The sequence below is a fragment of the Sturnus vulgaris genome, assembly GCF_052056855.1.
Source record: "Sturnus vulgaris isolate bStuVul1 chromosome 33 unlocalized genomic scaffold, bStuVul1.hap1 SUPER_33_unloc_1, whole genome shotgun sequence".
Taxonomy (NCBI): Eukaryota; Metazoa; Chordata; class Aves; order Passeriformes; family Sturnidae; genus Sturnus; species Sturnus vulgaris.
Window position 1 is genome coordinate 14,920 of NW_028275901.1, and position 27,620 is coordinate 42,539.

Here is a 27,620-nt window from a genome sequence, read left to right on the forward strand (position 1 = left end):
CAACTTAAAACCTCAAAATCTGCGAATTTCAATTCAAAACTCCCGTTCGAAATGCAAATATTTTAAATATTAATTCGGATTTCTGTTCCCTCCTCCCCCCGGTTTTTCCAAACCCTGCGCCCACCTCAAATTTTCTGGGATTTTTTGGGATAAAAACGGGGCCGAAAAACCCGAAAATTCCGGTTTTTGTTTTGTTTTTTTTTTTTTTTTTGGTGTTTTTTTATACAAAACCAAACTCGCAGCGTTTTTTATTCCACGATCGGCAAAACCCCGGCGCGGGAATTCCGGGGGGAAAAAAAAAAAAAAACAAAAAACCTCGGGATTGGCACCGACGGGGACCCCGACCCAAATAAAATTAATTAATTATTAATAATTAATAAAACCCCGGGGGGGGGGGGGGGAGGGAGGGGAACGGGGAGAATTCCCGGGATTTTGGGGTAAAAAGGGGATTTATATAAAATAAAAAATAAAAAAATGAATTAAAATGACGAGGGGGGATGGGAATAATTAAAAAAAAATAATAAATTCCGGGCTCGGCGGCGATTTTGGGGGAAAAAAAGGGGAAATTGGGGAAAATGGGGAGGGGAGGGAGGGGAAAAATCGGGAAATGTAAAAAATTCAGGGATTTATAAAAAATGGGGGGGGGAAAGGGATAAAAAAGGGAATTTTGAAGGATCAAATTCGAATTAAAAAAAGGAGAAAAAGTGAAGAAGGAATTTAAGGGGAGAAGGAAAATTTAAAAAAAAAGGAGAAAAGCGGGAGAAAAGGGGAAAAATCGGGCAAAATAAAAAAAAAAGGGAAGGGGATAGAAGGAGAAAAAAAAATTCAGGGAAAAAATAAAAATGGAAAGAAAAGGAAAAAAATCAGGGGGAAAAAAAGGAATAAAAGAAAAAAAAACCAGGAAAAAATTAGGAAAAAAATCAGGAAAATTTAGAAAAAAAATGAGGAAAAAAGGAAAAAAAAATGAGGAAAAAAGGAAAAAAAATCAGGAAAAAAAAATCAGGGAAAAAAAAATCAGGGGAAAAAAATGGAAGTTTTGGAAATGGAAGAAAATTTAAAAATGAGGAGGAGAAAAGTGGGAAAAGAGGGAAAATTCCAGGGAAAAGGCGAAGGGGGGGGGAAGTCCCTGAGGCAGCGGGTGGGGGAGGGGCCGAGCCCCTCCCCCCATCACCCCTCCCCCCCCAAAATTCCTCCCCCACCCCCAAATAAAAAAAAAAAAGCCCCAAATCTGCCCCAATCCAGCCCAAAAAAAAAAAAAAAATCGGGAATTTTCTCCCCCTTTTTTTTTTTTTTTCGCCACCGGAAAAAAAAAAAAAAATCAAAAAGTCAAAAAAACCCGAAATGAAAAGAAAAAAAAAAAAAAAAAAGCAAAAAAAAAAATATTTTAAAATCCGTGAAAAAAAAATTAGAAAAAACGAAGAAAATCCCGGGAATTCCCAGGAATTCTTTTTTGTTTGTTTTTTTGGTGTGAAAAACAGGGGAAAAAAAAAAAATAAAAAAAAAAAAAAAAAGTGGAATTCCGGGGTAAGGCAGCCCCGCCCCCGCTCCCATTCCCGATTTTTTATTCCAATATTTAACGGAGAGTCCGAACTTTGTTTTTTTTTTTTTTTTTTTTTTTTTGTTGGTTTTCTTATTTTTTTTTTTTTTGCTTTTGGCCAGGAAAAAAGGGAAAAGAGAGAGACAAAAAAAAAAAAAAAAAAAAAGGAATATTTTTTCTTTTTTTTTTTTTTTTTGATATTTTTCCATGTTGTTTTTTTTTTTTTTTTTTTCCGGGTATTTTTTTTTTTTTTTGTGTCGGGTTTTTTTTTTTGTGGGTTTTTTTTTGTTTTTTTTTTTGGGAAAGAGTCAAATTCCCGGCCGGAATCGCCTCTCCTAGAAAAGATTCTCCTCGAAAATCGCCAGGAGGTCGCTCTGGAAATTCATGTCGATCGTCGCCGCCATCTGCATTGAAAAAAAAAAAAAAAAAAAAAAAAAAAAAAATCGGCAAAAAAATCCTGGAATTATTTTTCTTTTTTTTTTCTTTTTTTTTTTGGGTCGTTTCCAGAATTTTTTCACTCATTTCCAGCTTTTTTTTGGGTGATTTCCGGGTTTTTCCGGCCATTTCCGGTTTTTTTTTGGGGGGGGGGGGGGTGTCAGTTCCGGGTTTTTTTTGGTCATTTCCTGGTTTTTTTTTTTGTAACTTCCGGGTTTCTTGTCATTTCCGGTTTTTTGGGTCAGTTCCGGTTTTTGGTCATTTCCTGGTTGGTTTTTTTGGGGGGGGTCGTTTCCGGTTTTGGGGGTCATTTCCGGGTTTTTGTCATTTCCGGATTTTTTTCGAATATTCCGATTATTTTACCCCATTTCCAGAACTCTCTTTTTTTTTTAATATTCGGATTATTTCCCCCCATTTTTGGGACCCTTTTATTTGGAATATTCCGATTATTTCCCCCCTTTTTGGGACAATTTAATTTGGAATATTCCAATTATTTTACCCCATTTCCAGAACATTTTTCCATACAATTTTTTTTTAACATTCCGATTATTTCCCCCCATTTCCAGAACCCTTTTATTTGGAATATTCCAATTATTTCCCCCCATTTCCAGGACCCTTTTATTTGGAATATTCCAATTATTTCCCCCCATTTCCAGGACCCTTTTATTTGGAATATTCCAATTATTTCCCCCCATTTTCAGGACCCTTTTATTTGGAATATTCCAATTATTTCCCCCCATTTCCAGGACATTTTCCCCCACTATTTTTCTTTAACATCCCAATTTTTTCCCCCCATTTTGGGGACCCTTCCCCCCCATTTTTTATTTATTTATTTTATTTTTTTTTTTAACACCCCCCGTTATTTTAACCCTTCGCTCACCGCTTCCCGGCGCCTCCTCTCCTGCTCCCTCTTCCGGGCCATTTCCCGCTGCTGGTCCAGCATGGACTGGGAGCTCTGGGAGCTCTGGGGCTGCGGCGGCGCCGACGCCGCCGACACCGGAACCGGAACCGGCACCGGAACCGGCACCGGCACCGGAACCGCGCCCGCGCCCGGCCCCGGCGGCTGCTGCTGCTCCTGGCGCCGCCGAACCTCCTCGTGCACCCGGCGGGCCTGCTCCAGGGCATCGTCGTCCTCCCGGGACCTGGGCAGTGACCAGAGTGACCATGAGTGACCACTGAGTGACCACTGACCACTGAGTGACCACTGAGTGACCACTGAGTGACCACAGTGACCACTGAGTGACCACAGTGACCATGAACCCCCCCCGGGCCTGCTCCAGGGCATCGTCGTCCTCCCGGGACCTGGGCAGTGACCAGAGTGACCACAGTGACCACTGAGTGACCACTGAGTGACCACAGTGACAATGAACCCCCCCCGGGCCTGCTCCAGGGCATCGTCGTCCTCCCGGGACCTGGGGAGTGACCATGAGTGACCACTGACCACTGAGTGACCACTGAGTGACCACAGTGACAATGAACCCCCCCCCGGGCCTGCTCCAGGGCATCGTCGTCCTCCCGGGACCTGGGCAGTGACCAGAGTGACCACAGTGACCACTGAGTGACCACTGAGTGACCGCAGAGTGACCATGAGTGACCACTGACCACTGAGTGACCCTGAGTGACCACAGTGACCACTGAGTGACCACAGTGACCATGAACCCCCCCCAGGCCTGCTCCAGGGCATCGTCGTCCTCCCGGGACCTGGGCAGTGACCAGAGTGACCACTGAGTGACCACAGTGACCACTGAGTGACCACGAACCCCCCCCGGGCCTGCTCCAGGGCATCGTCGTCCTCCCGGGACCTGGGCAGTGACCACAGTGACCATGAGTGACCACTGAGTGACCACAGTGACCACTGAGTGACCCTGAGTGACCACAGTGACCAGGAGTGGTGATGGGTGGTTCTGCTGTTCTGGGCTGGTTCTGGTGGATCTGGCGATGATTGTGCCATCCCTGGTGGTGTCCCTGTCACCCTGGTGGTGTCCCTGTCACTCTGGTGACATTTATGCTGTCCCCGGTTGTGTCCCTGTCACCCTGGCCATGTTCTGGTTGTGTCCTTGGTGGTGTCCCTGTCACCCCGGCCGTGTCCCCGTGTCCCCGTTTGTGTCCCTGTTTGTGTCCCTGTCACCCCGGCTGTGTCCTGGTTGTGTCCCTGTCACCCTGGCCGTGTCCCCATTTATGTCCCTGTCACCCTGGCCGTGTCCCCGTGTCCCCAGTTGTGTCCCTAGTTGTGTCCCTGTCACCCCGGCCGTGTCCCCGTGTCCCCATTTGTGTCCCTGTTTGTGTCCCTGTCACCCCAGCCGTGTCCCTGTCACCCCGGCCGTGTCCCCATTTGTGTCCCTGTTTGTGTCCCTGTCACCCCGGCCGTGTCCCCGTTTGTGTCCCTGTCACCCCGGCCGTGTCCCCGTTTGTGTCCCTGTTTGTGTCCCTGTCACCCCAGCCGTGTCCCTGTCACCCTGTTTGTGTCCCTGTCACCCTGGCCGTGTCCTGGCCGTGTCCCCAGTTGTGTCCCTGTCACCCTGTTTGTGTCCCTGTCACCCCGGCCGTGTCCCTGTCACCCTGGCCATGTCCCTGTCTGTGTCCCTGTCACCCTGGCTGTGTCTCCGTTTGTGTCCCCAGTTGTGTCCCTGTCACCCCGGCCATGTCCCCGGTTGTGTCCCTGTCACCCCGGCCGTGTCCTGGCCATGTCCCTGTCTGTGTCCCTGTCACCCCGGCCGTGTCCCTGTCACCCCGGCCGTGTCCCTGTCACCCCGGCCGTGTCCCCGCGTCCCTCTGCGCTCACCTCATCCTCTCCTGCTCCCTGCGCAGCCGCTCCTTCTCGCGCTCCACCTGCTCGGCCTGGGCCTTGAGCGCCTTCTCGCGCTCCTCCTTCTCCCGCGCCGCGCGCTTGAACTGCTCGAAGGAGTCGCTCGACGACTTGGCCGCGGCCGCCGGCGCCGCCGGGTGCTTCTGCACCAGCGACGCCCACGAGCCCATGTTCTTGATCTTCAGGTCCTGCCGGGGACACGGCGCGGTCACCGAGGGGTGGGATCGGCCCAGAGAGCCGGGGGATCCACCCAGAGAGCCGGGGGGATTCACCCAGAGAGCCGGGGGGATCCATGGGATACACCCAGAGAGCCGGGGGGATTCACCCAGAGAGCCGGGGGGACCCATGGGATCGACCCAGAGAGCCGGGGGGACCCATGGGATCGACCCAGAGAGCCCTGGGGGATCCATGGGATCCACCCAGAGAGCCGGGGGGATCCACCCAGGGAGCCGGGGGGATCCACCAGGATCTGCCCAGAGACCTGGGGGATCAACCCAGAGAGCTGAGGGGATCCATGGGATCCACCCAGAGAGCCGGGGGGATCGGATGGGATCGGCCCAGAGACCCAGGGGATCCACCAGGAATGGGGTGGGATCCGCCCAGAGAGCCAGGGGATCCACCAGGAATGGGGTGGGATCCGCCCAGAGAGCCAGGGGATCCACCAGGAATGGGGTGGGATCCGTGGGATCTGCCAGGATCCACCAGGAATGGGATCCATGGGATCCATGGGATCAGCCAGGATCCACCCAGAGCCCTGGTGGGATCCTCCATGGGATCCTCTGGGATCCACCAGCTTTGTCCCGAGGACCCAGACCCAGTCTGGATCTCCCCAGGCCCGGTGGGATCCCAGAGGTTCCCCAAAATCCACCCCTGGATCTCCCCAGACCCTTCTGGGTCCCACCCTCCCCAATTTTTTTGGGGCAGGAACTCCCAAAATCCCAACCCCCTACCCCATCCCACCAACCCCCAGGCACCCAACGTTTCATCAGGAAATTATCGGGATTTTTTTTTTTTTTCCCCAAAATCTGAATTTTTTTAATTTTTTTATTTTTTTTTTTACCTTTTTGGGGGCCACGGGGGTTTTGGGCTCCGGTTTCTGGCGCTCCTTGTCCGGGGGGGGCGGGGTCTGCTCCGGGGGTCGGATCACGGGCCGGGGTCCTCCCCCCTCCAGGGGCTTCAGCTCCGGCCCTGAAACCCCAAAACCCGGAATTAGGGGGGGTCTGATCCCAAAACCCGGAATTAGGGGGGGTCTGATCCCAAAAACTGGAATTAGGGGGATTTTAGACCAAAAAAATCGGGAATTCCTGGGGGGTTTTAGATCCAAAAATTGAGAATTCTGGGGATTTTCAAGCCAGAAATGGAGAATTATGGGGATTTCTGGCCCCAAAATCAGGAATTCTGACCCCAAATTCTGGAATTCTGGGGGTTTTAGACCCCAAAATTGGGCTGGGCCGGGGTCCTCCCCCCTCCAGGGGCTTCAGCTCCGGCCCTGAAACCCCAAAACCTGGAATTAGGGGGATCTGATCCCAAAATCTGGAATTGTGGGGATTTTAGATCAAAAAATCAGGAATTCCTGGGGGGTTTTAGATCCAAAAATGGAGAATTCTGGGGATTTCTGGCCCCAAAATCAGGAATTCTGACCCCAAATTCCGGAATTCTGGAGATTTTAGATTCAAAACTGGGAATTCTGGGGATTTTTGAATCCAAGAATGGAGAATTACGGCCCTGAAATCAACGATTTTGACCCCAAAATTGGGAATTCTGGAGACTTTTCGTCCCAAAAATTGGAATTCTGGGGGTCTCAGACCCCAACATCTGTAATTAGGGGTTTCAGATCCCCAAACTGGAATTTTTTTTTTTTGTTGTTGTTTTTGTTTTATGAGACCTTTCGGGTTTTTTTTCTCTCTCCCCATGGAACTTCATGGGAATATTTGGTTTTTTTTCTGTCTCTCCATGGAACTCCATGGGATTTTTACAGGATTTTTTTCTCTCTCCATGAAATTTCTTGGGTTTTTCTCTCTCCCCATGAAACCTTATGGGATTTTTTTTGATTTTTCTCTCTCCCCATGAAACTTCTTGGGATTATTTTGTTTTTTCCTCTCTCCCCATACCATTTTTTAATTTTTTTTCCTCTCTCCCCACAACATTTTTTGGTTTTTTTTCCTCTCCCCATAACATTTTTTGTTTTTTTTCCTTTCCCCCCATGCCATTTTTCATTTTTTTTCCTCTCTCCCCATACCATTTTTTGGTTTTTTTTCCCTCTCTCCCCATGCCACTTTTGCTTTTCCTCTCTCCCCATCAAACCCCAGTGTATTTTTTTTTGTTTTCAGGGTGTCTGTTGTGGCAGCACTCACGCTGGGGGAGGTGTGGGGCCGCCTTGATGCCCTCGGGGTGGCCCTTGGGGGGCTCCTGGCGCAGGGGGGGGCTGAAGGTCTCGCTGCGGATCACGGGCGAGTGCAGCTTCTCCTCCTTGGCCGCGCCCAGCGGCTGCGACTGCACCACCGAGGCTGCTCTCAGCTCCTGGGGAGACTGGCATCAGCATCCATCCCATAATACCCTCCCAAATCCCAATCCTGACCCTGACCCTGCTCTCAGCTCCTGCAGGAATCTGGGATCAGCATCCATCCCATAATACCCTCCCAAATCCCGATCCTGACACCGAGGCTGCTCTCAGCTCCTGCAGGAATCTGGGATCAGGATCCATCCCATAATACCCTCCCAAATCCCTGATTCTTATCCTGATCCCAATCCTGATCCTGACACTGAGGCTGCTCACAATTCCTAGAGAGTTTGGGGATCAGGATCCATCCCATAATACCCTCCCAAATCCTGACCCTGATCCCAATCCCTGATCCTGACCCTGCTCTCAGCTCCTGCAGGAATCTGGGATCAGGATCCATCCCATAATACCCTCCCAAATTCCCTGATCCTGATCCCAATCCTGACCCTGCTCATAATTCCTGTGAGAATCTGGGATCGGGATCCATCCCATAATACCCACCCCAATCCTGATCCCAAACCCAAATTCCCTGACCCTGCCCCTGCTCACAGTTCCTGGGGGGGTCTGGGATCGGGATCCATCCCATAATAATGACCCCAAATCCCAATCCCAGTCCTGACCCTGCTCTCAATTCCTGCAGGAATCTGGGATCGGGATCCATCCCATAATACTGACCCAAATCCCTGATCCTGACCCCACTCCTGATCCTCCCCTGGCTCCCAGATCCTTTTTTCACCTGATCCCAAATCCAAACTCCCATTTTTTATTTCTTCACCTGTCCCCAAACTCCCTTTTTTTTCTTATTTTGTCACCTGCCCCAAGCTCCCGTTGTGTCACCTGTCCCCAACCCCCATTATTTTATTTTGTCACCTCTCCCAAGCTCCCGTTGTGTCACCTGTCCCCAACCCCCATTTCAGTTTTGTCACCTGCCCCAAGCTCCCGTTGTGTCACCTGTCCCCAACCCCCATTATTTTATTTTGTCACCTCTCCCAAGCTCCCGTTGTGTCACCTGTCCCCAACCCCCATTATTTTATTTTGTCACCTCTCCCAAGCTCCCGTTGTGTCACCTGTCCCCAACCCCCATTATTTTATTTTGTCACCTCTCCCAAGCTCCCGTTGTGTCACCTGTTTTTTTGGCTGGATGTTTTGCTGAGGGGGGGACTGAGGCACGAGGCCCTGGAACGGCGCCATCTGTGGGGAAGGCATCATGAGGGGGGAAGGGGCTTCCCGCAGGTGACCTGCAACAGGTGGGCACCGGTCAGTCAGCGTCGGCACCGGCACCGCAACACCGGCACCAACACTATCACCGTGACACCGGCACCGCGACACTGACACCGTCACTGTGACACCAACACTGTCACTGGGACACCGGCACCGCAACACCGACACCGCGACACCGGCACCGCGACACCGACACCAACACTATCACCGCGACACTGACACCAACACTATCACCGCGACACCGACACCGCGACACCAGCACCACGACACTGACACCGTCACTGTGACACCAACACTGTCACTGGGACACCGACACCACGACACCGGCACCGCGACACCGACACCATGACACCAACACTGTCACTGGGACACCGACACTGCGACACCGGCACCGCGACACCGACACTGTCACTGTGACACAGTCACCGCGACACCGACGCTGAGACACCATCACTGTCACCGTGACACCGACACAGTCACCATGACACCAACACTGCCACTGTGACACCAACACTGTCACCGTGACACTGACACTGTCACTGTGACACCATCACTGCCACCGTGACACCATCACTGCCACCGTGACACCATCACTGTCACCACGACACCGACACTGTCACTGTGACACCAACACTGTCACTGTGACACCATCACTGCCACCGTGACACCATCACTGTCACCGTGACGCCGACACAGTCACCGTGACACCATCACTGTCACCATGACACCAACACTGTCACTGCAACACCGTCACTGTCACTGTGACACCAACACTGCCACCGTGACACCATCACTGTCACCATGACACCGACACAGTCACCGTGACACCATCACTGTCACCCCGACACGGCACCGAAAACCAGCAGCACGACCCCAAAAAACCCCGGGGTGGCCCCAAAAAACCCTGGGGTGGCCTTGAGGGACACTGGGGCTTCCTCAAAGGACAGGTTTTCAATGGCGTGAGATCCTCAAAAACTGGAGACCCTTGAGACCCTCAAAAACTCAAGAACCCCAAAAACTGGAGATCCTTCACTACTCCAGACCCCCAAAAACTGGAGATCCCAAACATCCTGGAGATTCTCCATTCTCCAGAGCCCCAAAACCGAGATCCTCAGTAACTCAAGACCCACAAAAAGTGAAGATCCCAAAGATCCTCAAAAACTGGAGATCCTGCACTCTCCAGAGCTCCAAAAACTGAAGATTCTGAAGATCCTGGAGATGCCCCACTACTCCAGACCCCTAAAACTGGGGATCCCAAAGATCCTCCATTCTCCAGACTTCCAAAAACTGGAGATCCCAAAGATCCCGAAGATCCTCCTCTACTCCAGCGCCCCAAAAACTGGGGATCCCAAAGATCCTGGAGATCCTCTGTTACTCAAGACCCCCAAAACTGGAGATCCCAAACATCCTGCAGATCCCTCCATTCTCCAGCTCCCCAAAACTGGAGATCCCGGAGATGCTAAAGATCCTCCATTACTCAAGACCCCCAAAAGCTGGAGATCCCAAACATCCTGGAGACCCTCGACTACTCCAGCCCCCAAAAACTGGAGATCCTCCATTCTCCAGCCCCCCAAAACCAGAGATTCCAAAGATCCTGGAGATCCTCCACTACTCCAGCCCCACAAAAACTGGAGATCCCAAACATCCTCCATTCTCCAGCCCCCAAAACCAGAGAACCCAAAGATCCTCCACTACTCCAGACCCCCAAAAACTGGAAATCCCAAAGATCCTCCACTACTCCAGACCCCCAAAACTGGAGATCCCAAAGATCCTCCACTACTCCAGACCCCCAGAAACTGGAGATCCCAAAGATCCTCCACTCTCCAGCCCCCCCAAAACTGGAGATCCCAAAGATCCTCCACTCTCCAGCCCCCTAAAACTGCCGACCCCTCCTGAATTCCCAGAGCTCGGAGCGGCTCTGTCCCCGCCCTGTCCGCGGGTGCAGCGGTGGCGGTGGCCGCTCACCGGTGCCGTAGGGATCCGCTTTGTGGTGCCGCGGTGACGGGTGGTGCTGGATGACCTGCTGCGCTTTGGCCGGCGCCGCCTGCGGCTGCGGCGGCTGCGGCGGCGCCGCCTGCGGCTGCTGCGGTTGCTGCTGCGGTTGCTGCGGCTGCTGCTGCTGCTGCGGCGGCGGCGGCGCCGGCGGCTGCGCCAGGTGCGACGGGAAGGGCAGGGGCTGCAGGTGCAGCGGGCGCGGCGGCGGCTGCAGCGGCTGCACCGCGGGATGCGCCGGCGGCGGCGGCAGCGCCGGGGGAGGCGGCGGCGGCTGCGGCTGCGGCGCCGGCTGCGACTGGACCTTCACTGAAGGGAGAAGCGGAGTCTGCGGCTGCACTTTCTGCAGCTGCTGCAGGTACAGCTGCATCTGGCTGGTGCTCAGGGGGAGGCCGTGGTGCGGCGGCGGCGGCACCGGCGGCGGCACCGGCGGCGCTGGCGGCTCCTCGTCCTCCAGCAGCACCTGCGGCGGCTGCGGCAGCGGAGGCTGCGGGAGCAGCGGCTGCGGCGGCGGCTGCGGCGGCGGAGGCAGCGCCGGGGACACGGCCGGAGGCCGCGGCGGCTTCGGGGGCAGCGCCGCCGCCCGGTTGCTGGGCCTCGAGGGCTGCTGAGGCAGAGCGTTGTGCAAAGCTGAGGAGGAAAACCACGGGGGAAAGGTCAGGAGAGAGTCCAGGGCATGGGGCCAACACCCTCCAGTCCCACCCAAAACCATCCTCGCCCTCTGGGATGTGCCAGGAAGGACCAGGAGAACTCCCATGGGATGGTTCATCCACCTCCAACCCCACCCAAAACTGCCCTCGCCCTCTGGAGTGTCCCAGGAAGGACACAGTGGTGAGACCAGGAGAATTTCCATGGGTTCATCACCCTCCACTCCCACCCAGTATCATCATCTCCCTCTGAGATATCCCAGGAAGAACATGGTGTGGAAACCAGAAGTTCCCTGGATGACTTGTCACTCTCCAAGGTCATCATCTCTCTCTGGGATATCCCAGGAAGGACCAGGAGAACTTCCATGGGATGGTTCATCCACCTCCAACCCCACCCAAAATTGTCCTCTCCCTCCAGGATGTCCCAGGAAGGACAGGGTGGTGAAACCAGGAGAACTCTGGATCAGCCATCACCCTCCAGGCCCACCCAGTATCATCATCTCTCTCTGGGATGTCCCAGGAAGGATTTGAGGTGGTGAAACCTGGATGGTTTCCCTGGAACCATCCTCATCCCCTGGGATTTTGGGACATCCCAACACGACCACAATGAACAAGACCCAAGACCCTTCATCGACCACCACCATCCTCAGCCTCTGGGATTTTGGGACATCCCAACACAACCACGATGACCAAGACCCAAGACCCAAGACCCAAGACCCTCCATCAACCCCATCCACCACCATCCTCATCCTCTGGGATTTTGGGACACCCCAACAAGCCTATGATGACCAAGACCCAAGGCCCTCCATCATTCCCAAAAAGACCATGGTGGGCATCAAGACCCAAGACCCAAGACCCTCCACCAACCCCACCCATCACCACCCTCATCCTCTGGGATTTTGGAACATCCCAACATGACCAAGACCCAAGACCCTTCATCAACCACCACCATCCTCATCCTCTGGGATTCTGGGCCATTCCAACACAACCACGATGACCGATACCCAAGACCCTCCACCAATCCCAAAAAGACCCTGGTGGCCATCAAGACCCAAAACCCTCCACCAACCCCACCCACCACCATCTCCATTGCCCTGGAATTTTGGGCCACCCCACCCACCCCCTGGGACTCCGGGCCCCGTCCTGGCTCACCTGGAGGAGACACCACGTGCTGGTTGAGGTGGGGGGGGGTGCTGTGCTCGGGCGCCGGGGGCAGGTGGGGCGGGGGCAGCTCGGGCTGGGGCAGGTGCAGCATGGGTTGGCCGAAATGGGCCATGGTGTCGAACATGGTCCCCGGCAGGGGGTGCTCCAGGACGGGCACCTGGGCGGGGACGAAGGGCGGTGGCGGCGGCGGCGACGCCTTGAGGGGCGCGGCGGGCTGCGGGACGGGCGGCGGCTGCGGCGGCTGCAGCGCTGCCGGGACGGGCTGCGGCGGCGCCGGAGGGGGCTGCGGCGGCGCCGGCGCCGGCTGGTGGTGGTGGTGGTGGTGCTGGAGGAGAGGGAGGAGTTAGAAAGGTGGGGTGGTAAAAAAAAAAAAAAATTTGGGGGGGGGTTTGGGGTAGGGAAATGAGAGTCTAGGGTCAGCGTGGAATTGGTGATTTGGTAGCAAAATGGCGTCTTTGGTCATCAAAATGTGGTTTTGGGCACCAAAATGGCGTTTTTGGTCATCAAAATGTGGTTTTGGGCACCAAAATGATCTCCTGGGTTATCTAAATGGCTTTTTGGTCACCAAAATGGTCTCTTGGGGTCTTCTAAACGGCTTTTTAGTCACCTGAACGCTTCTAGGGTCACCTTGAGCATCACCAAAATTGGTGTTCTGGTAGTCAAAATGGCATCTTTGGTCATCAAAATGTGGTTTTGGTCGCCAAAATGGCCTCTTAGGGTCTTCTAAATGGCTTTTTGGTCACCTGAATGCTCCTGGTGTCATCTACATCATCTCATGGGTTTTCTAAATGGCTTTTTGGTCACCTAAACGCTTCTAGGCTCATCCAAATGGTCTCATGGGGCACCAGAACTGGTGTTCTGGTAGTCAAAATGGCCTCTCTGGTCCTCTTAAATGGCTTTTTGGTCACCAAAATGACTGATCCCATCCCAATCCCCATCCATGGATCCAATCCCAACCCAATTCCAATCCAATTTGTAAATCCAATCTCAATTTTCAGTCCTGTCTCAACTCAATCAACGAAACCAACCCCAATCCATAGATCCCATCTCAATCCACGGATCCAACCCCAACCCAATAAATGGATCCAATCCCAAACCCAATTAATGAATTCATCCATTGATCCTGTCCCAATCCAAACAATTAATCCAACCCCAATCCCAATTAACGGATCCAATCCCAATCCATTGATCCCATCCCAATCCCAATCCATGGATGGAACTCCAACCCAATTAATGGATCCAATCTCAATCCAATTAATGAATCCAATCTCAATCCCAATTAACGGATCCAGTCCCAATCCATTGATCCCATCCCAATCCATGTCCAACCCCAACACAACTCATGGATCCAATTCCAACCCAATTAATGAATCCAATCTCAATCCCAATTAACGGATCCAATCCCAATCCATTGCTCCAATCCCAATCCAATTAATGGATCCAACTCCAACCCAATTAATGGATCCAACCCCAATCCATTGATCCAACCCCAATCTGTGGATCCTGTCCCAACCCAATGAATGGATCCAATCCCAATCCCAATCCCATTCCTACCTTTTTCTGCTCCCGCCCCGAGTGCCCTTTTTTCTTCAATTTTGGCGCCATTTCTGCCAAAAAAAAACACCGAAAGAAAAAAAAAAATTAATTTGGGAACGGCTCCGGACGAACCCGACGGCATCGATGGGGAACGGGGCTGGAATTCCCCAGGAATGGGGCTGGAATTCCCCAGGGATGGGGCTGGAATTCCCCAGGGATTTCTGGGATCGGGGATTTCGCCGCCAAAAAAAAAAAATGAGGGAAAATTGTTGGACGAAGATCCAACGGCCAAGAAAATCCATGGATTCAACAGGGCCAGGAATTCTGGGAATGTCGCTGCTCCAGAGGCAGGACCTGGGCAAAATCCAGCGCCGGTGTCGGGTCCTGGTCAGAATCACAAAGTCCAAAATGAGATTCCAAGGATTCCAACCCAAGGATGATCCCAAATTCTTCTGCCAGTGTTGGCTCCCGGTCGGAATCAAGAGGCCCAGAGGAAAACTCCTGGATTTTGGAGATCCCAAGGGCGATTCCAACCTCTATTCCCAGCTGTTGGATCCCAGTCGGAATCGTGAGGTCCAAAAGAAGATTCCAGAGATCGCAACCCAAGGATGATCCCAAATTCCGTCACTGATTTTGGGTCCCAGTCGGAATCGCGTCCCCAGAAGGATCATCCAGGATTTTGGAGATCCCAACCCAAGGATGATCCCAACCTTCACTGTCAACTGTTGATCCCAGTTGGAATCTGGACATCCAGGAGATTCCAAGGATTTTAACCCAAGGATGATCCCAAATTCCGTCGCCGATTGTTGGGTCCCCATCAGAATCGCGTCCCCAGAAGGATCATCCTGGATTTTGGAGATCCCAAAGATGATCCCAACCTTCATCACCAACTGTTGTATCCAAGGTGGAATTTTCCAGTCCAGAAGGATCCTCCTGGATTTTGGAGATCCCAACCCAAGGATGATCCCAAACTCAGGCACCGATTTTGGGATCCGGTCGGAATCGCGAAGCTCCACGGGGATCACCTGGAGATCCTGGAAATCCAAAGCCAAGGATGATCCCAAATTCCATCAATGATTTTGGGCTCCAGTTGGAATTCTCTGGTCCAGAGGGAGATTCCAAGGATTTCAACCCAAGGATGATCCTGAATTCTGTCACCGATTTTGGGTCCCAGTCGGAACCGCGAGTTCCAGGAGATCCCAATTCAAGGATGATCCCGAATTCCATCACCAATTTTGGGTCCTGGTTGGAATTTTCTGCTCCAGAAGGAGATCCCAGAGATCCCAGCTCAAGGATGATCCCGAATTCCACCACCAATTTTGGGTCCTGGTTGGAATTTCGTGGTCCAGAAGGAGATTCCAGAGATCCCAACTCAAGGATGGTCCCGAGCTCCGTCACTGATTTTGGCTCCCGGTTGGAATTTTCTGCTCCAGAGGGAGATTCCAAGGATTTCAACCCAAGGATGATCCCGAATTCCAGCACCAATTTTGGGTCCTGGTTGGAATTTTCCGGTCCAGAAGGAGATCCCAGAGATCCCAACCCAAGGCCGATCCCAAATTTCCTCGCCGGTTGCCGGATCCCGGCCGGAATCGCGTTCCCAGAAGGATCATCCCGAATTTTGGAGATCCCAAGACAAGCCATGGATGAACCTTCAGCCCCAAATCCACGGGGACAAAATCCAGGATTGATGGAAAATTCACTTCCAGGTGATTTTGGGGTGGAAAAATCAAATCCAGCGTGGATTTATGGGATTTTTCCCAAATTTTCCCCAAAATTCTGATTTGATTCCCCACCCAAACAGCGAAACGCTGACAGACGGATCCAAATTCCTGAATTTTGGGGTAAAATTCCACGGGGAAAAAAAAAAAATTTGGAGTCTTTTTATTGCTTTCATTATTTTAAAACATCCAATGGATCCAAATTTTTCAGGTTTTGGAGAGAGGAAAGAATTGGAGCTTCCAAGGTTAAGAAATCTTGGAAAAAAGAACATAAAAATCAAAGGATTTGAGGAAAATATTTGAGGCAGATTGAGGTTTTCTGGGAAAAAAAAAAACTGGATTTGGTGTTTTGAGGCAAAATTCATCCCAAAAAATGCCTTTTCCAGGTTTTTCTGCTTCCAACCACCAATTTTTTCTGGATTTGGGATGAGCCCAATTCAGTTTATTTTGGTGGATTTGATGGAAAATCAGGCAAAAATCAGGAAAAATAACCTGATAAAATTAGGATTTAAAGAATAAATCCAAGGAAAAATTCCACACCATATCACTGGGTTTTCCCATTCCTAAGTTAGGTTTAAAAATTACAACAAAATCTTTCAATCTCCTCCAAAAAACCTCCAAAACTTATAGAAAACTCCTTAAAAATTGTTCTGGAAAATCCTAATTCTGGATTTATCCTGGAAAATCAGCAGAAATCACCATCAGATCTGCCCCAATCCTGTTTTTTTTTTTTTTTCTGGGATTGTTTCATTTCATTTGGGAATTTTTTTTTTCTCTTTTTTTGGAGACATTTTTAGGGTTTTTTTTTTTAATTTTTTTTTTTTTGGATTTGTGCTCCGTCTCCACAGAATTAAATCCCAAATATTTCCCAGGGATTTTCCAACACCAAACCCTTCCCATTTCCTGGAGTTAAGCTCGGCTCGACCTCAGGTTTTGGGATGGGCACAAACCCCAAACCCACGGCGCGAGGAAAAGGCGGGAATTAGGAAAATTTGGGATAATAACCAGAAAAATTCCGGATTTTATCCCGAGGGAGGCGCAGGGAGCGACGCCGGGGACTCGGAATTCCAAATCCATTTTTACCTCCAGATCCCAAATCCCCAAATCCACCCAGTGCCATCAAATAAAAGAAGATTTATCCCTAAAATCTCATTTCTTTCATGATTTATCCCTAAAATCCCATTTTCATCATTTTTTTTCAATCAGTAAAATCCCGTTCTCTCCATTTTTTCCAACTTAAAATCCTGTTTTCCCACATTTCTAGTCCATAATATCCCATTCTCTCAACTTTTTCTTCAAAAAATTTCATTTTCCTATAAAATCCTACATCTTCCATCTTTTCTTTTTCATAAAATCACATTTTCTCAATTTTTCATTCATAAAATCTTATTTTTCCACAAAAGCCCATTTCCTTCATATGTTTTTCCTCCATAAAACTCCATTTTTTCCATAAAATATCATCCCCTCCATTTTTTATCCACAAAACCCCATTTCTTTCATATTTCTGTCTCCATAAAATCCCATTCTCTCCATTTTTTTCTCAAAAAAAATCCTATCTGCTCCACCTTTTTTCTCTAGAAAAATCTCATTTTTTCCCATAAAATCCCATTCCCTCCATCTTTTTCTCCCTAGAATCCCTTTTTTCCCATAAATTCTTCCTTATTTTTTTCACCCTAAAATTGCATTTTTTTTCCATAAAATCCCATCTACTCCACCTTTTTTCTCTAAAAAAAACCCCATTTTTTCCCTAAAATCCCAAACCCCGTTCCCTCCTTTTTTTTCACCATAAACCCCCATTTTTTCCACAAAATCCCATTCCCTCCATCTTTTCATCCATAAAATCCCATTTTTTTCCATAAAATCCCATTCCCTCCATCTTTTTATCCATAAAATCCCATTTCCTTCATCTTTTTATCCATAAAATCCCATTTTTTTTCCATAAAATCCCATTCCCTCCATATTTTTATCCATAAAATCCTATTTCCTCCATCTTTTTATCCATAAAATCCCATCTTTTCCATAAAATCCCATTCCCTCCATCTTTTCATCCATAAAATCCCATTTTTTTTTCCATAAAATCCCATTCCCTCCATCTTTTCATCCATAAAATCCCATTTTTTTTTCCACAAAATCCCATTTTTTTCCATAAAATCCCGCTCCCTCCATCTCCACACAACATTCCCGACGGCTCCATCGAGGCGTAAATCCCATTTTTCCCCCCCCAAAAAAAAACAACCCCAATCCCCATCCAACCAAAAACCTCCCACGGCGCTCACTCCGGGATAGAATAAAAATTTAAAAATCCAGGAAAAAAAAAAAAAAATTAAAAAATCACGGAATGGGGTCAGGAAATTGCAAAGGGCTTCCCCAAAGAAGAATGGACGGCGGAGACAGGAATGAAATCGAGTTTATTTGTCTGGAGAAGGTCGGGAGAGGCGGGGGGCGCTAACCTGAGTCCGACTCGTCGCTGTCGGAGGAGCTCGACTCGCTGCTCGATTCCGACTCCGAGGACGAGAAACCTTTGAGCTTGGAGGAGCCGGCCAGGACGTCGAGCTTCTCTGCCGGGAGAAACGGGAACGGCGCCGTTAGCGGGGGATCGACCGCTCGGGTCAGCCTAAACCCAACTGGTTGGCTCTAAACCCAACTGGTTGGCTCTGAACCCAACTGGTTGGCTCTAAACTCAACTGGTTGGCTCTAAACCCAACTGTTTGGCTCTGAACTCAACTGGTTGGCTCTAAACTCAACTGGTTGGCTCTAAACTCAACTGGTTGGCTCTAAACCCAACTGGTTGGCTCTAAACCCAACTGGTTGGCTCTGAACCCAACTGGTTGGCTCTAAACTCATTGGTTTGTCTCAACTCATTGGTTCTAAACTCAACTGGTTGGCTCTAAACCCAACTGGTTGGCTCTAAACTCATTGGTTTGTCACAAACTCATTGGTTCTAAACTCAACTGGATGGTTCTAAACCCAACTGGTTCATCCTAAACCCAACTGGTTGGTTCTAAACTCAACTGGTTGGTTCTAAACCCAAGCAGATGGTTCTAAAGTCAATTGGTTGGTTCTAAACCCAACTGGTTCATCCTAAACTCAACTGGTTGGTTCTAAACCCCTGGGTTTGTCTCAACTCGTTGGTTCTAAACTCAACTCGTTGGTTCTAAACTCACCTGGATGGTTCTAAACCCATTGGTTTGTTTTAACTGGTTGGTTCCAAACCCAACTGGTTGGTTCTAAACTCATTGGTTTGTCCCAACTGCTTGCTGCCAAACTCAACTGGTTGGTCCCAAACCCAACTGGTTCATTCTAAAGTCAATTGGTTGGTTCTAAACCCATTGGTTTGTCTCAACTGGTTGGTTCTAAACTCAACTGGTTCATCCCAAACTCAACTGGTTCATCCCAAATTCCCCTTCAGCTTGGAGGAGCCGGCCAGGACGTCGAGCTTCTCTGCCGGGAGAAACGGGAACGGCGCTGTTAACGGGGGATTCACCACTTGGGTCAGCCTAAACCCAACTGGTTGGCTCTAAACTCAACTGGTTGGCTCTAAACTCAACTGGTTGGTCCCAAACTCAACTGGTTGGCTCTAAACCCAACTGGTTGGTTCTAAACCCAACTGGATGGTTCTAAACCCAACTGGATGGTTCTAAACCCATGGGTTTGTCACCACTGGTTGCTTCTAAACTCATTCATTTGTCCCAACTGGTTCACCCTAAACTCAACAGGTCTGTCACAAACTCGCATTTAAAAAATTTAAAATCTTGAAACTTTACATTAAAACCTTTAATTATCACAAACAAAACCGGACCGGCAGCGGCCGCCATTTTGAATCCACCCCGCCGCCATCTTGACGAGGCAAAAAAAACCCCCAAAAACCTCAAAAAAAACCTCCCCAAAAAAACCCCAAGCCTGGGGAATAAAACCACAGAGGAAAAAACCCATCTGGAAACCCCCAACTTTTGGCATTGGGCGTTACCTGGGGGTTTCCTCTTCTTGCGCAGGCACGAGGTGACGTAGCGCTCGAGCTCGCGCAGCGTCGACGGCTTCAGCGTCTCGAAGTCGATCTCGATCTCGTCGGGGTTGGAGTTTTTGAGCGAGGGCTCGCGGCTCTGGATGATGTGAACGACCCTGCCCAGCTTCTCCCCGGGCAGTTTGTTGATGTCCAGGCTCAGCTGCCGCTTCTCCTCGTACGACATGGGCTTGCACTTCTCCTCCTCCTCCGACTCGTAGGCGGGCGCGGCTTTGCTGGGCTTCACCGGCGCCGGCTCCTTCTTGCTGCTCACACGGCCAAAAAAAAGGTGGTTTAGGCCTAAACTCAACCTAAACCCAACTTAAACCCAACCTAAACCAGCCCTAACCCACAGGACTTAGAGGATTTTACCGCCACGGGCTCCTTCTTGCTGCTCCCACGGCCAAAAAAAATGGTGGTTTAGGCATAAACCCAACCTAAATCCAACCTAAACCCAACCTAAACCCAACCTAAACCACCCTAACCCACAGCACTTGGATGATTTTACCGGTGCCGGCTCCTTCTTGCTGCTCACACGGCCAAAAAAAAAGGTGGTTTAGGTTAAACCCAACCTAAATCCAACCTAAACCCAACCTAAACCAGCCCTAACCTGCAGGACTTGGAGGATTTCACCACCAACAGCACCTTGCTGCTCACATGGCCAAAAAAAATGGTGGTTTAGGCCTAAACTCAACCTAAATCCAACCTAAACCCAACCTAAACCAGCCCTAACCCACAGGACTTGGAGGATTTCACCACCAACAGCACCTTGCTGCTCACGTGGCCAAAAAAAATGGTGGTTTAGGCCTAAACTCAACCTAAATCCAACCTAAACCCAATCTAAACCAGCCCTAACCCACAGGACTTGGAGGATTTCACCGCCAACAGCACCTCCTTGCTGTTCACATGGCCAAAAAAAGGTGGTTTAGGTTAAACCCAAACTAAACCAAATCTAAACCAGCCCTAACCCGCAGGACTGTGAGGATTTCACCACCACCGGCTCCTTCTTGTTACTCACATGGCCAAAAAAATGGTGGTTTAGGCCTAAACTCAAACTAAATCCAACTCAAACCGGTCCTAACCGGCAGGACTCGGAGGATTTCACCACCACCAGCTCCTTCTTGCCGCTCACACGGCCAAAAAAACGGTGGTTTAGGTTAAAGCCAAACTAAACCCAACCTAAACCAGCCCTAACCCACAGGACTTGGAGGATTCCACCACGAACAGCACCTTCTTGGTGCTCACATGGCCAAAAGAATGGTGGTTAGGCCTAAACCCAAACTAAACCCAACCTAAACCAGCCCTAACCAGTCCTAGCCACCCAAAACTGAGCTCAAGATTCTCCTGGGAGCCCCAAAATGAGCTCAAACTGGTTTTGGACACCCAAAGCTGAGCTCAAACTGGTTTTGGACACACAAAGCTGAGCTCAAACTGGTTTTGGACACCCAAAGCTGAGCTCCAGCCATTCAGGAACACAAAGCTGAGCTCAATTTGTTCCTGAGCCACCCAAAGCTCCACCTGCCCAGCCAGGTGTCCCCCCCCAGCCCCAAACCCTGCGCTGAGCTCAAGCCCAGCCATCACCTCGGCCCAGGGGGTCCCTCATTAACGACGCTGCGTTAATTACGTTAATTGGCACCGGGGGAGGCCGCAGGGGGTTGTGGGAAGGGCCCACCTGGAGGCGCTGCTGTTGCTGTTGCTCTTCTTGGCCTTCTTGGGCGGCGGCTCCTTGGCTTTGCTCTTCTTGGCGTCCTCCAGCTCCTCCTTCTTTTTGTGCTTCTCCTTCTTCTTCTCCTTCTTGTCCTTCTCCTTCTTCTTTGGTTTGTTCTGCTGGGGCTGCGACAGCGCCGCCAGCTGCTCGTGCACGGCCTTGAGCTGCGGGGCACGGCACAGGTGAGACACAGCTGGGGGGGGGGGGGGACAGCTCACCTGGGGTCACCTCCAACCTTCCCTGGACACCTGTATGGTGGGACAGCCCACCTGGGGTCACCTCCAACCCTTCCATTGACACCTGTATGGTGTGACAGATCACCTGGGGTCACCTCCAACCCTTCCATGGACACCTCCAACCTTCCCTGGACACCTGCAGGGTGGGACAGCCCACCTGGGGTCACCTCTAACCCTTCCATGGACACCTCCAACCTTCCCTGGACACCTGTATGGTGGGACAGCCCACCTGGGGTCACCTCCAACCCTTCCATTGACACCTGTATGGTGTGACAGCCCACCTGGGGTCACCTCCAACCTTCCATGGACACCTGCAGGGTGTGACAGCCCACCTGGAGCTGAACACACCTGGGGTCACCTCTAACATTCCCTGGACACCTCCAACCTTCCCTGGGCACCTGCAGGGTGGGAGATCCCACCTGGGGCTGCCCACACCTGGGGTCACCTCCAACCCTTCCATGGACACCTCCAACCTTCCATGGAAACCTCTAAGGTGGGAGATCCCACCTGGGGCTGAACACACCTGGGGTCACCTCCAGGGCCACCAAACCCAGCCCATGGCCGACCACACCTGGTCACTGAGTTTTGGGTCAACAAACTCAAGGATTTTGGGTCAACCCAACACTTCCAGGCCAACAAACTCACAGATTTTAGGTCAACGAACCCAAGGATTTGGGGTCCACAAACCCAACAAGTTTGGGTTAACCCAACACGACTTAAGGTCAACAAACCCAACCATTCTTGGTCAACAAACCCAACAATTCTTGGTCAACAAACCCAACGATTTCAAGTCAACCCAACAACTTTGGGCCAACCCAGTGACGCCGGATCAACTCAAAAATTTCAGGTAAACAAATGCAACAGTTCTGGAGTGACAAATGCAATGATCCTGAGTCAACAAACCCAAGGATTTTGGGTCAAGAAGCCCAAGGATTTGGGGTCAACGAACTCAACACTTTGGGGTCAACAAACTCTCGATCTAGAGTCGACGAACCCAACGATTTTGGGTCAAGACACCCAACAATTTCAGCTCAGAAAACCCAACCATTTGAGGTTAACAACCTCAGTGATTTTGGGTCAACAAACTCAACAGTTCTGGTGGACAAACCCACGCATTTGGGGTCAACAAACCCAACAATTCTGGGTCAACAAACCAACAAGTTCTGGTGAACAAACCCAACACTTTGGGGTTAACAAACCCAACGATTTTAGGTCAAGAAACCCAACGATTCCAGCTCAGGAACCCAAACCATTTGAGGTCAACACACTCAATGATTTTGGTCAACAAACCCAACGATTTGGGGTCAACAAACCCAACAATTTGGGATCAAGAAATCCAACGATTTCAGCTCAGGAACCCAACTATTTGAGGTCAACAAACTCAATGATTTTGGTCAACAAACCCAACGATTTGGGGTTGACAAACCCAAGGATTTCAGCTCAGCAAACCCAATAATTTGGGGTCGACAAACCCAACGATTTGGGGTCGACAAACTCAATAATTTTGGTCAACAAACTCAACGGTTTGGGGTCAACAAATCCAACAACTTGGGGTCAACAAACCCAACCATTTGAGGTCAACAAACTCAATGATTTTTGTCAACAAACCCAACGATTTCAGCTCAACAAACCCAACAATTTGGGGTCACCAAACCCAACGATTTCAGCTCACCAAACCCAACGATTTCTCTGCCTCTGGAGCTGGCGCTCGTGGGACACCCACGACTTCCAGCCGTGACCCCGAGCCCCCGCAACCCCCACCAAAAGGACCCCTGGGCCCCCTCCCCCCCAGCGCCCAGCACCTGCTCCTGGAGCTCGGCCAAGCGCTGCGCCCGCTCCTCCTCGGAGTCGTCGGAGGAGCTGTCGCTGTCGGAGGAGCTGTCGCTGCTGCTGTCGCTGGACGACGGCGGCGCCACCTTGGTGGGGGGCGGCACCACCACGGGCGACGAGGCGGGAATCGCCGGCTCCTCCGGCTCGTCCGGCATCTTGGCAAAGCGCATCTCAAACACGTCCTGTAACCACCGGGGAGCGGCCGGGAAGTGACGCCGGGCTCGGCTCACTTCCACCAGGAGAAACGCCCGTTTGGAAACTTTTTTGTTTTTTTTTTTTTTTTTTATTGCTGAATCAGCTTTTTTTTGGGGGTTGTTCTGAGATTTTTTTTTTTTTTTTTTGGAGGGAAAGGGGTGGGGTTTGTTGTTTTATTTTTTTTATTTTCTCACCTGCAGCTTGCGGGCCATGGCCACCACCTCGTGGTCGGCGGGGTTGTACTTGTAGCAGTTGGAGAACATCAACCGCACGTCGGCCGCGAATTCCTGAGCGTCCCGGTACTCCCGGCTCTCCAGCTTGGACTGAAACGGGGCAAAAAGGCACAAAAATGGGGAATTCCAGCTGGAATTCCAACAGCAATTCAGCCCTGAGGGTTCTGCTACTCCCACATCCCCAGCTTGGACTGAAATGGGGCAAAAAGGCACAAAAATGGGGAAATCCCCATAAAACTCCATTTTATCTCCCCGAAACCCCCATTATCCCCCCCAACCCTATTTTAACCCCTCCAAACCCTCATTATCCCCCCATTATCCTGCCCTAAAACCCCATTATCCCCCCCAAACCCCATTCTAACCCCCCCAAACCCCATTTTAAACCCCACAAACCCCATTTCAACCCCCCAAACCCCATTTCAACCCCCCCAAACCCCATTCTCACCCCCCCAACCCCATTCTAACCCCCCCAAACCCCATTCTCACCCCCCCAAACTCCATTCTAACCCCCCCCCAGCAAACCTTGATGGTGCTGAGGTCCATGGGGTGTTTGATGATGTCGCAGTAGTCGTGCAGCCCCAGCGCCTCCACGTCCACGGGTTTGTAGAAGGGCCAGGCGTAGGCCGCGTGCTTCTTGGCAAACATCTCCTTGATGATTCCCCCGCAGTATTTGAGCTGCTCCGAGGCCTTGGAGCCGCGGCCCTCGGGCCCCGGGTGCTGCTGCGAGTCCGGGATCTCCTTCTTGGGCGGCTTCACGGGCCGGCCGCTCTCGCGCCGCGGGCCCAGCTTGGGAGCCTTGGGCTCGCCGGGCAGGGACGAGGAGTCGTGGATGGGATCCATGGCCGTGGGCGTGGTGGTGTCTGCTTTCCTCTTCACGCCCTTCTTTGTCTGAGGAAACGGCACGGGGGTGGGTTAGGGAGGGGGGTTTGGGATGGAGGGTGTGGGGAAGCCCAAAATTTGGGGTTGGGGGGGGGTTTGGGGTCTGGTGTACCTCAAATTTTGGGGTTAGGGGTCTGGTGTAACCAAATTTTGAGTTATTGTGGGTTTGGAAGGTTTGGTGCATCCCAAAATCTGGGGATAGACTGGGGTTTGGGGTCTGGTGTAACACAAAATTTGGGGTTGGGGGGGGTTTGGGGTCTGGTGTAACCCAAAATCTGGGGTTAATGTGGATCTGAGGTCTGGTGTAACCCAAAATTTGGGGTTGGGGGGGGGGTTTGGGGTCTGGTATAACCCAAAATTTGGGGTTGGGGGGGGTTTGGGGTCTGATGCACCCCAAAATTTGGGGTTAATGTGGGTTTGGGGTCTGCTGTACCTCAAAAATTGGGAATAATGCAAGGTTTGGAGGTTGGAGGGTCCAGTGCATCCCAAAATCTGGGGTTAGAGTGGGGATTTGGGGTTGGAGGGTCTGGTGACCCCCAAAATTTGGGATTAGAGTGGGGTTTAGAGGATCCAGTGCATCCCAAAATTTGGGGTTAATGTGGAGTTTGGGGGTTGGAGGGTGTGGGGCACCCCAAAATCCGGGGGGAGTCCGGGGATTTGGGGTTTTGGAATTTCTGCTCTGGGATCGTCCATTGGAATGAATTTCTACTTCATCCAAAAATCCAAGGATGATCAATTCTAACACCAAGTTGGACTCGTTAATTAAGGCTAATAAAGCCATAAAAACACCACTACCAAAAATAATAATAATGCAACAATAATTAATAACACCAACACCAATAATAAACCTTGATCTTCAATTAAGTTAATTAATCCTGGCTCACGAAGCTACTATAATAATGGCAATAATAGTAACAGTAAAAACAATAATAATAATAATAACAATAACAGGAAATAATCCCCAGTGTCTCACCTTGAGGGGCTGTGTGGGCAGCACAGGAATCATTAATAACAATAATATTAATAATAATAATTAAGAAGCTCACTGGTCTCACCTTGAGGGGCTGTGCGGGCAGCACGGGCAGGTGTGGGGATGGTCAATAATTACATTAATGCCATTAATAACAATAATAATTAATGATCTCTGGTCTCACCTTGAGGGGCTGTGCGGGCAGCACGGGCGGGTGTGGGCATGGCTAATAACGCCATTAATGCCATTAATAACAATAATAATTAATGATCTCTGGTCTCACCTTGAGGGGCTGTGTGGGCAGCACGGGCGGGTGTGGGGATGGTTAATAACAATAATATTAATAACAATAATTAAGAAGCTCTCTGGTCTCACCTTGAGGGGCTGTGCGGGCAGCACAGGCGGGTATGGGGATGGTCAATAATTACATTAATGCCATTAATAACAATAATAATTAATGATCTCTGGTCTCACCTTGAGGGGCTGTGTGGGCAGCACGGGGATCATTAATAAAGCCATTAATAACAATAATAATTAATGATCTCTGGTCTCACCTTGAGGGGCTGTGCGGGCAGCACGGGGATCATTAATAAAGCCATTAATAATAATAATAATTAATGATCTCTGGTCTCACCTTGAGGGGCTGTGCGGGCAGCACGGGGATCATTAATAACAATAATATTAATAATAATAATTAATGATCTCTGGTCTCACCTTGAGGGGCTGTGCGGGCAGCACGGGCGGGTACGAGGATGGTCAATAATTACATTAATGACATTAATAACAATAATAATTAATGATCTCTGGTCTCACCTTAAGGGGCTGTGCGGGCAGCACGGGGATCATTAATAAAGCCATTAATAACAATAATAATTAATGATCTCTGGTCTCACCTTGAGGGGCTGTGCGGGCAGCACGGGGATCATTAATAAAGCCATTAATAACAATAATAATTAATGATCTGTGTTCTCACCTTGAGGGGCTGTGCGGGCAGCACGGGGATCATTAATAAAGCCATTAATAACAATAATAATTAATGATCTCTGGTCTCACCTTGAGGGGCTGTGCGGGCAGCACGGGGATCATTAATAAAGCCATTAATAACAATAATAATTAATGATCTCTGGTCTCACCTTGAGGGGCTGTGCGGGCAGCACGGGGATCATTAATAAAGCCATTAATAACAATAATAATTAATCATCTCTGGTCTCACCTTGAGGGGCTGTGCGGGCAGCACGGGGATCATTAATAACAATAATATTAATAATAATAATTAATGATCTCTGGTCTCACCTTGAGGGGCTGTGCGGGCAGCACGGGGATCATTAATAACAATAATATTAATAATAATAATTAATGATCTCTAGTCTCACCTTGAGGGGCTGTGCGGGCAGCACGGGCGGGTGCGGGGATGGTCAATAATTACATTAATGCCATTAATAACAATAATAATTAATGATCTGTGTTCTCACCTTGAGGGGCTGTGCGGGCAGCACGGGGATCATTAATAAAGCCATTAATAACAATAATAATTAATGATCTCTGGTCTCACCTTGAGGGGCTGTGCGGGCAGCACGGGCGGGTGCGGGGATGGTCAATAATTACATTAATGCCATTAATAACAATAATAATTAATGATCTGTGGTCTCACCTTGAGGGGCTGTGCGGGCAGCACGGGCGGGTGCGGGGGCGGGGGCAGCGCGGGCGGGGCCGGGGCTGGCGCGGGCGGGGCCGGGGTCGCCGTGGCCGTGGCCGTGGCCGTGGCCGTGGCCGGGGCCGGGGGGGGCACGGCCGTGAGCGGAGCCGGGGCCGGGCCCAGCAGCTCGGCCGCGCTCACGGCGCCCGGGAACGGCAGCGGCGGCGCCGCCAAACCCGGACCCGGCAACGGCGGAGACGGAGCCGGAGCCCCCGCAGAGCCCGGAACGGCTGAGGAGGCCGGCTTGGATGGCACTGCCAGAGAGAGAGAGAGAGAAAATATGGGGAGAGAACCGGGAATAACGGGGAATATGGGGG

General features: G+C 50.7%; 1 protein-coding gene and 1 long non-coding RNA gene across 5 annotated transcripts in view; both read right to left on the reverse strand.

The window, feature by feature from the left end:
* Nucleotides 1-1,775: 1,775 nt before the first annotated feature.
* The window catches only part of BRD4 (bromodomain containing 4), a 40,538-nt gene continuing 14,693 nt past the window's right edge, over nucleotides 1,776-27,620 (reverse strand). The window contains exons 7-22 of one of the 4 annotated variants that reach the window (XM_088157446.1): nucleotides 27,259-27,557; nucleotides 24,281-24,646; nucleotides 23,720-23,848; nucleotides 23,303-23,512; nucleotides 21,229-21,428; nucleotides 19,524-19,822; nucleotides 18,007-18,114; nucleotides 13,857-13,909; nucleotides 12,291-12,627; nucleotides 10,465-11,121; nucleotides 8,404-8,516; nucleotides 7,133-7,298; nucleotides 5,839-5,966; nucleotides 4,755-4,966; nucleotides 2,853-3,114; nucleotides 1,776-1,941 (exon numbers count right to left, since the gene is read on the reverse strand). In XM_088157446.1, the coding sequence (XP_088013572.1) occupies nucleotides 1,873-1,941; nucleotides 2,853-3,114; nucleotides 4,755-4,966; nucleotides 5,839-5,966; nucleotides 7,133-7,298; nucleotides 8,404-8,516; nucleotides 10,465-11,121; nucleotides 12,291-12,627; nucleotides 13,857-13,909; nucleotides 18,007-18,114; nucleotides 19,524-19,822; nucleotides 21,229-21,428; nucleotides 23,303-23,512; nucleotides 23,720-23,848; nucleotides 24,281-24,646; nucleotides 27,259-27,557 (3,608 nt within the window). In that variant the 3' untranslated portion in view covers nucleotides 1,776-1,872. The other 3 variants (XM_088157447.1, XM_088157448.1, XM_088157449.1) reach the window with 3 other exon arrangements.
* On the reverse strand, nucleotides 21,473-23,280 carry LOC148219542 (uncharacterized). Its single transcript, XR_015799723.1, has 3 exons — nucleotides 21,782-23,280; nucleotides 21,689-21,729; nucleotides 21,473-21,616 (listed from the first exon to the last, which is right to left on the reverse strand). It is a non-coding gene; the product is annotated as an uncharacterized LOC148219542 (long non-coding RNA).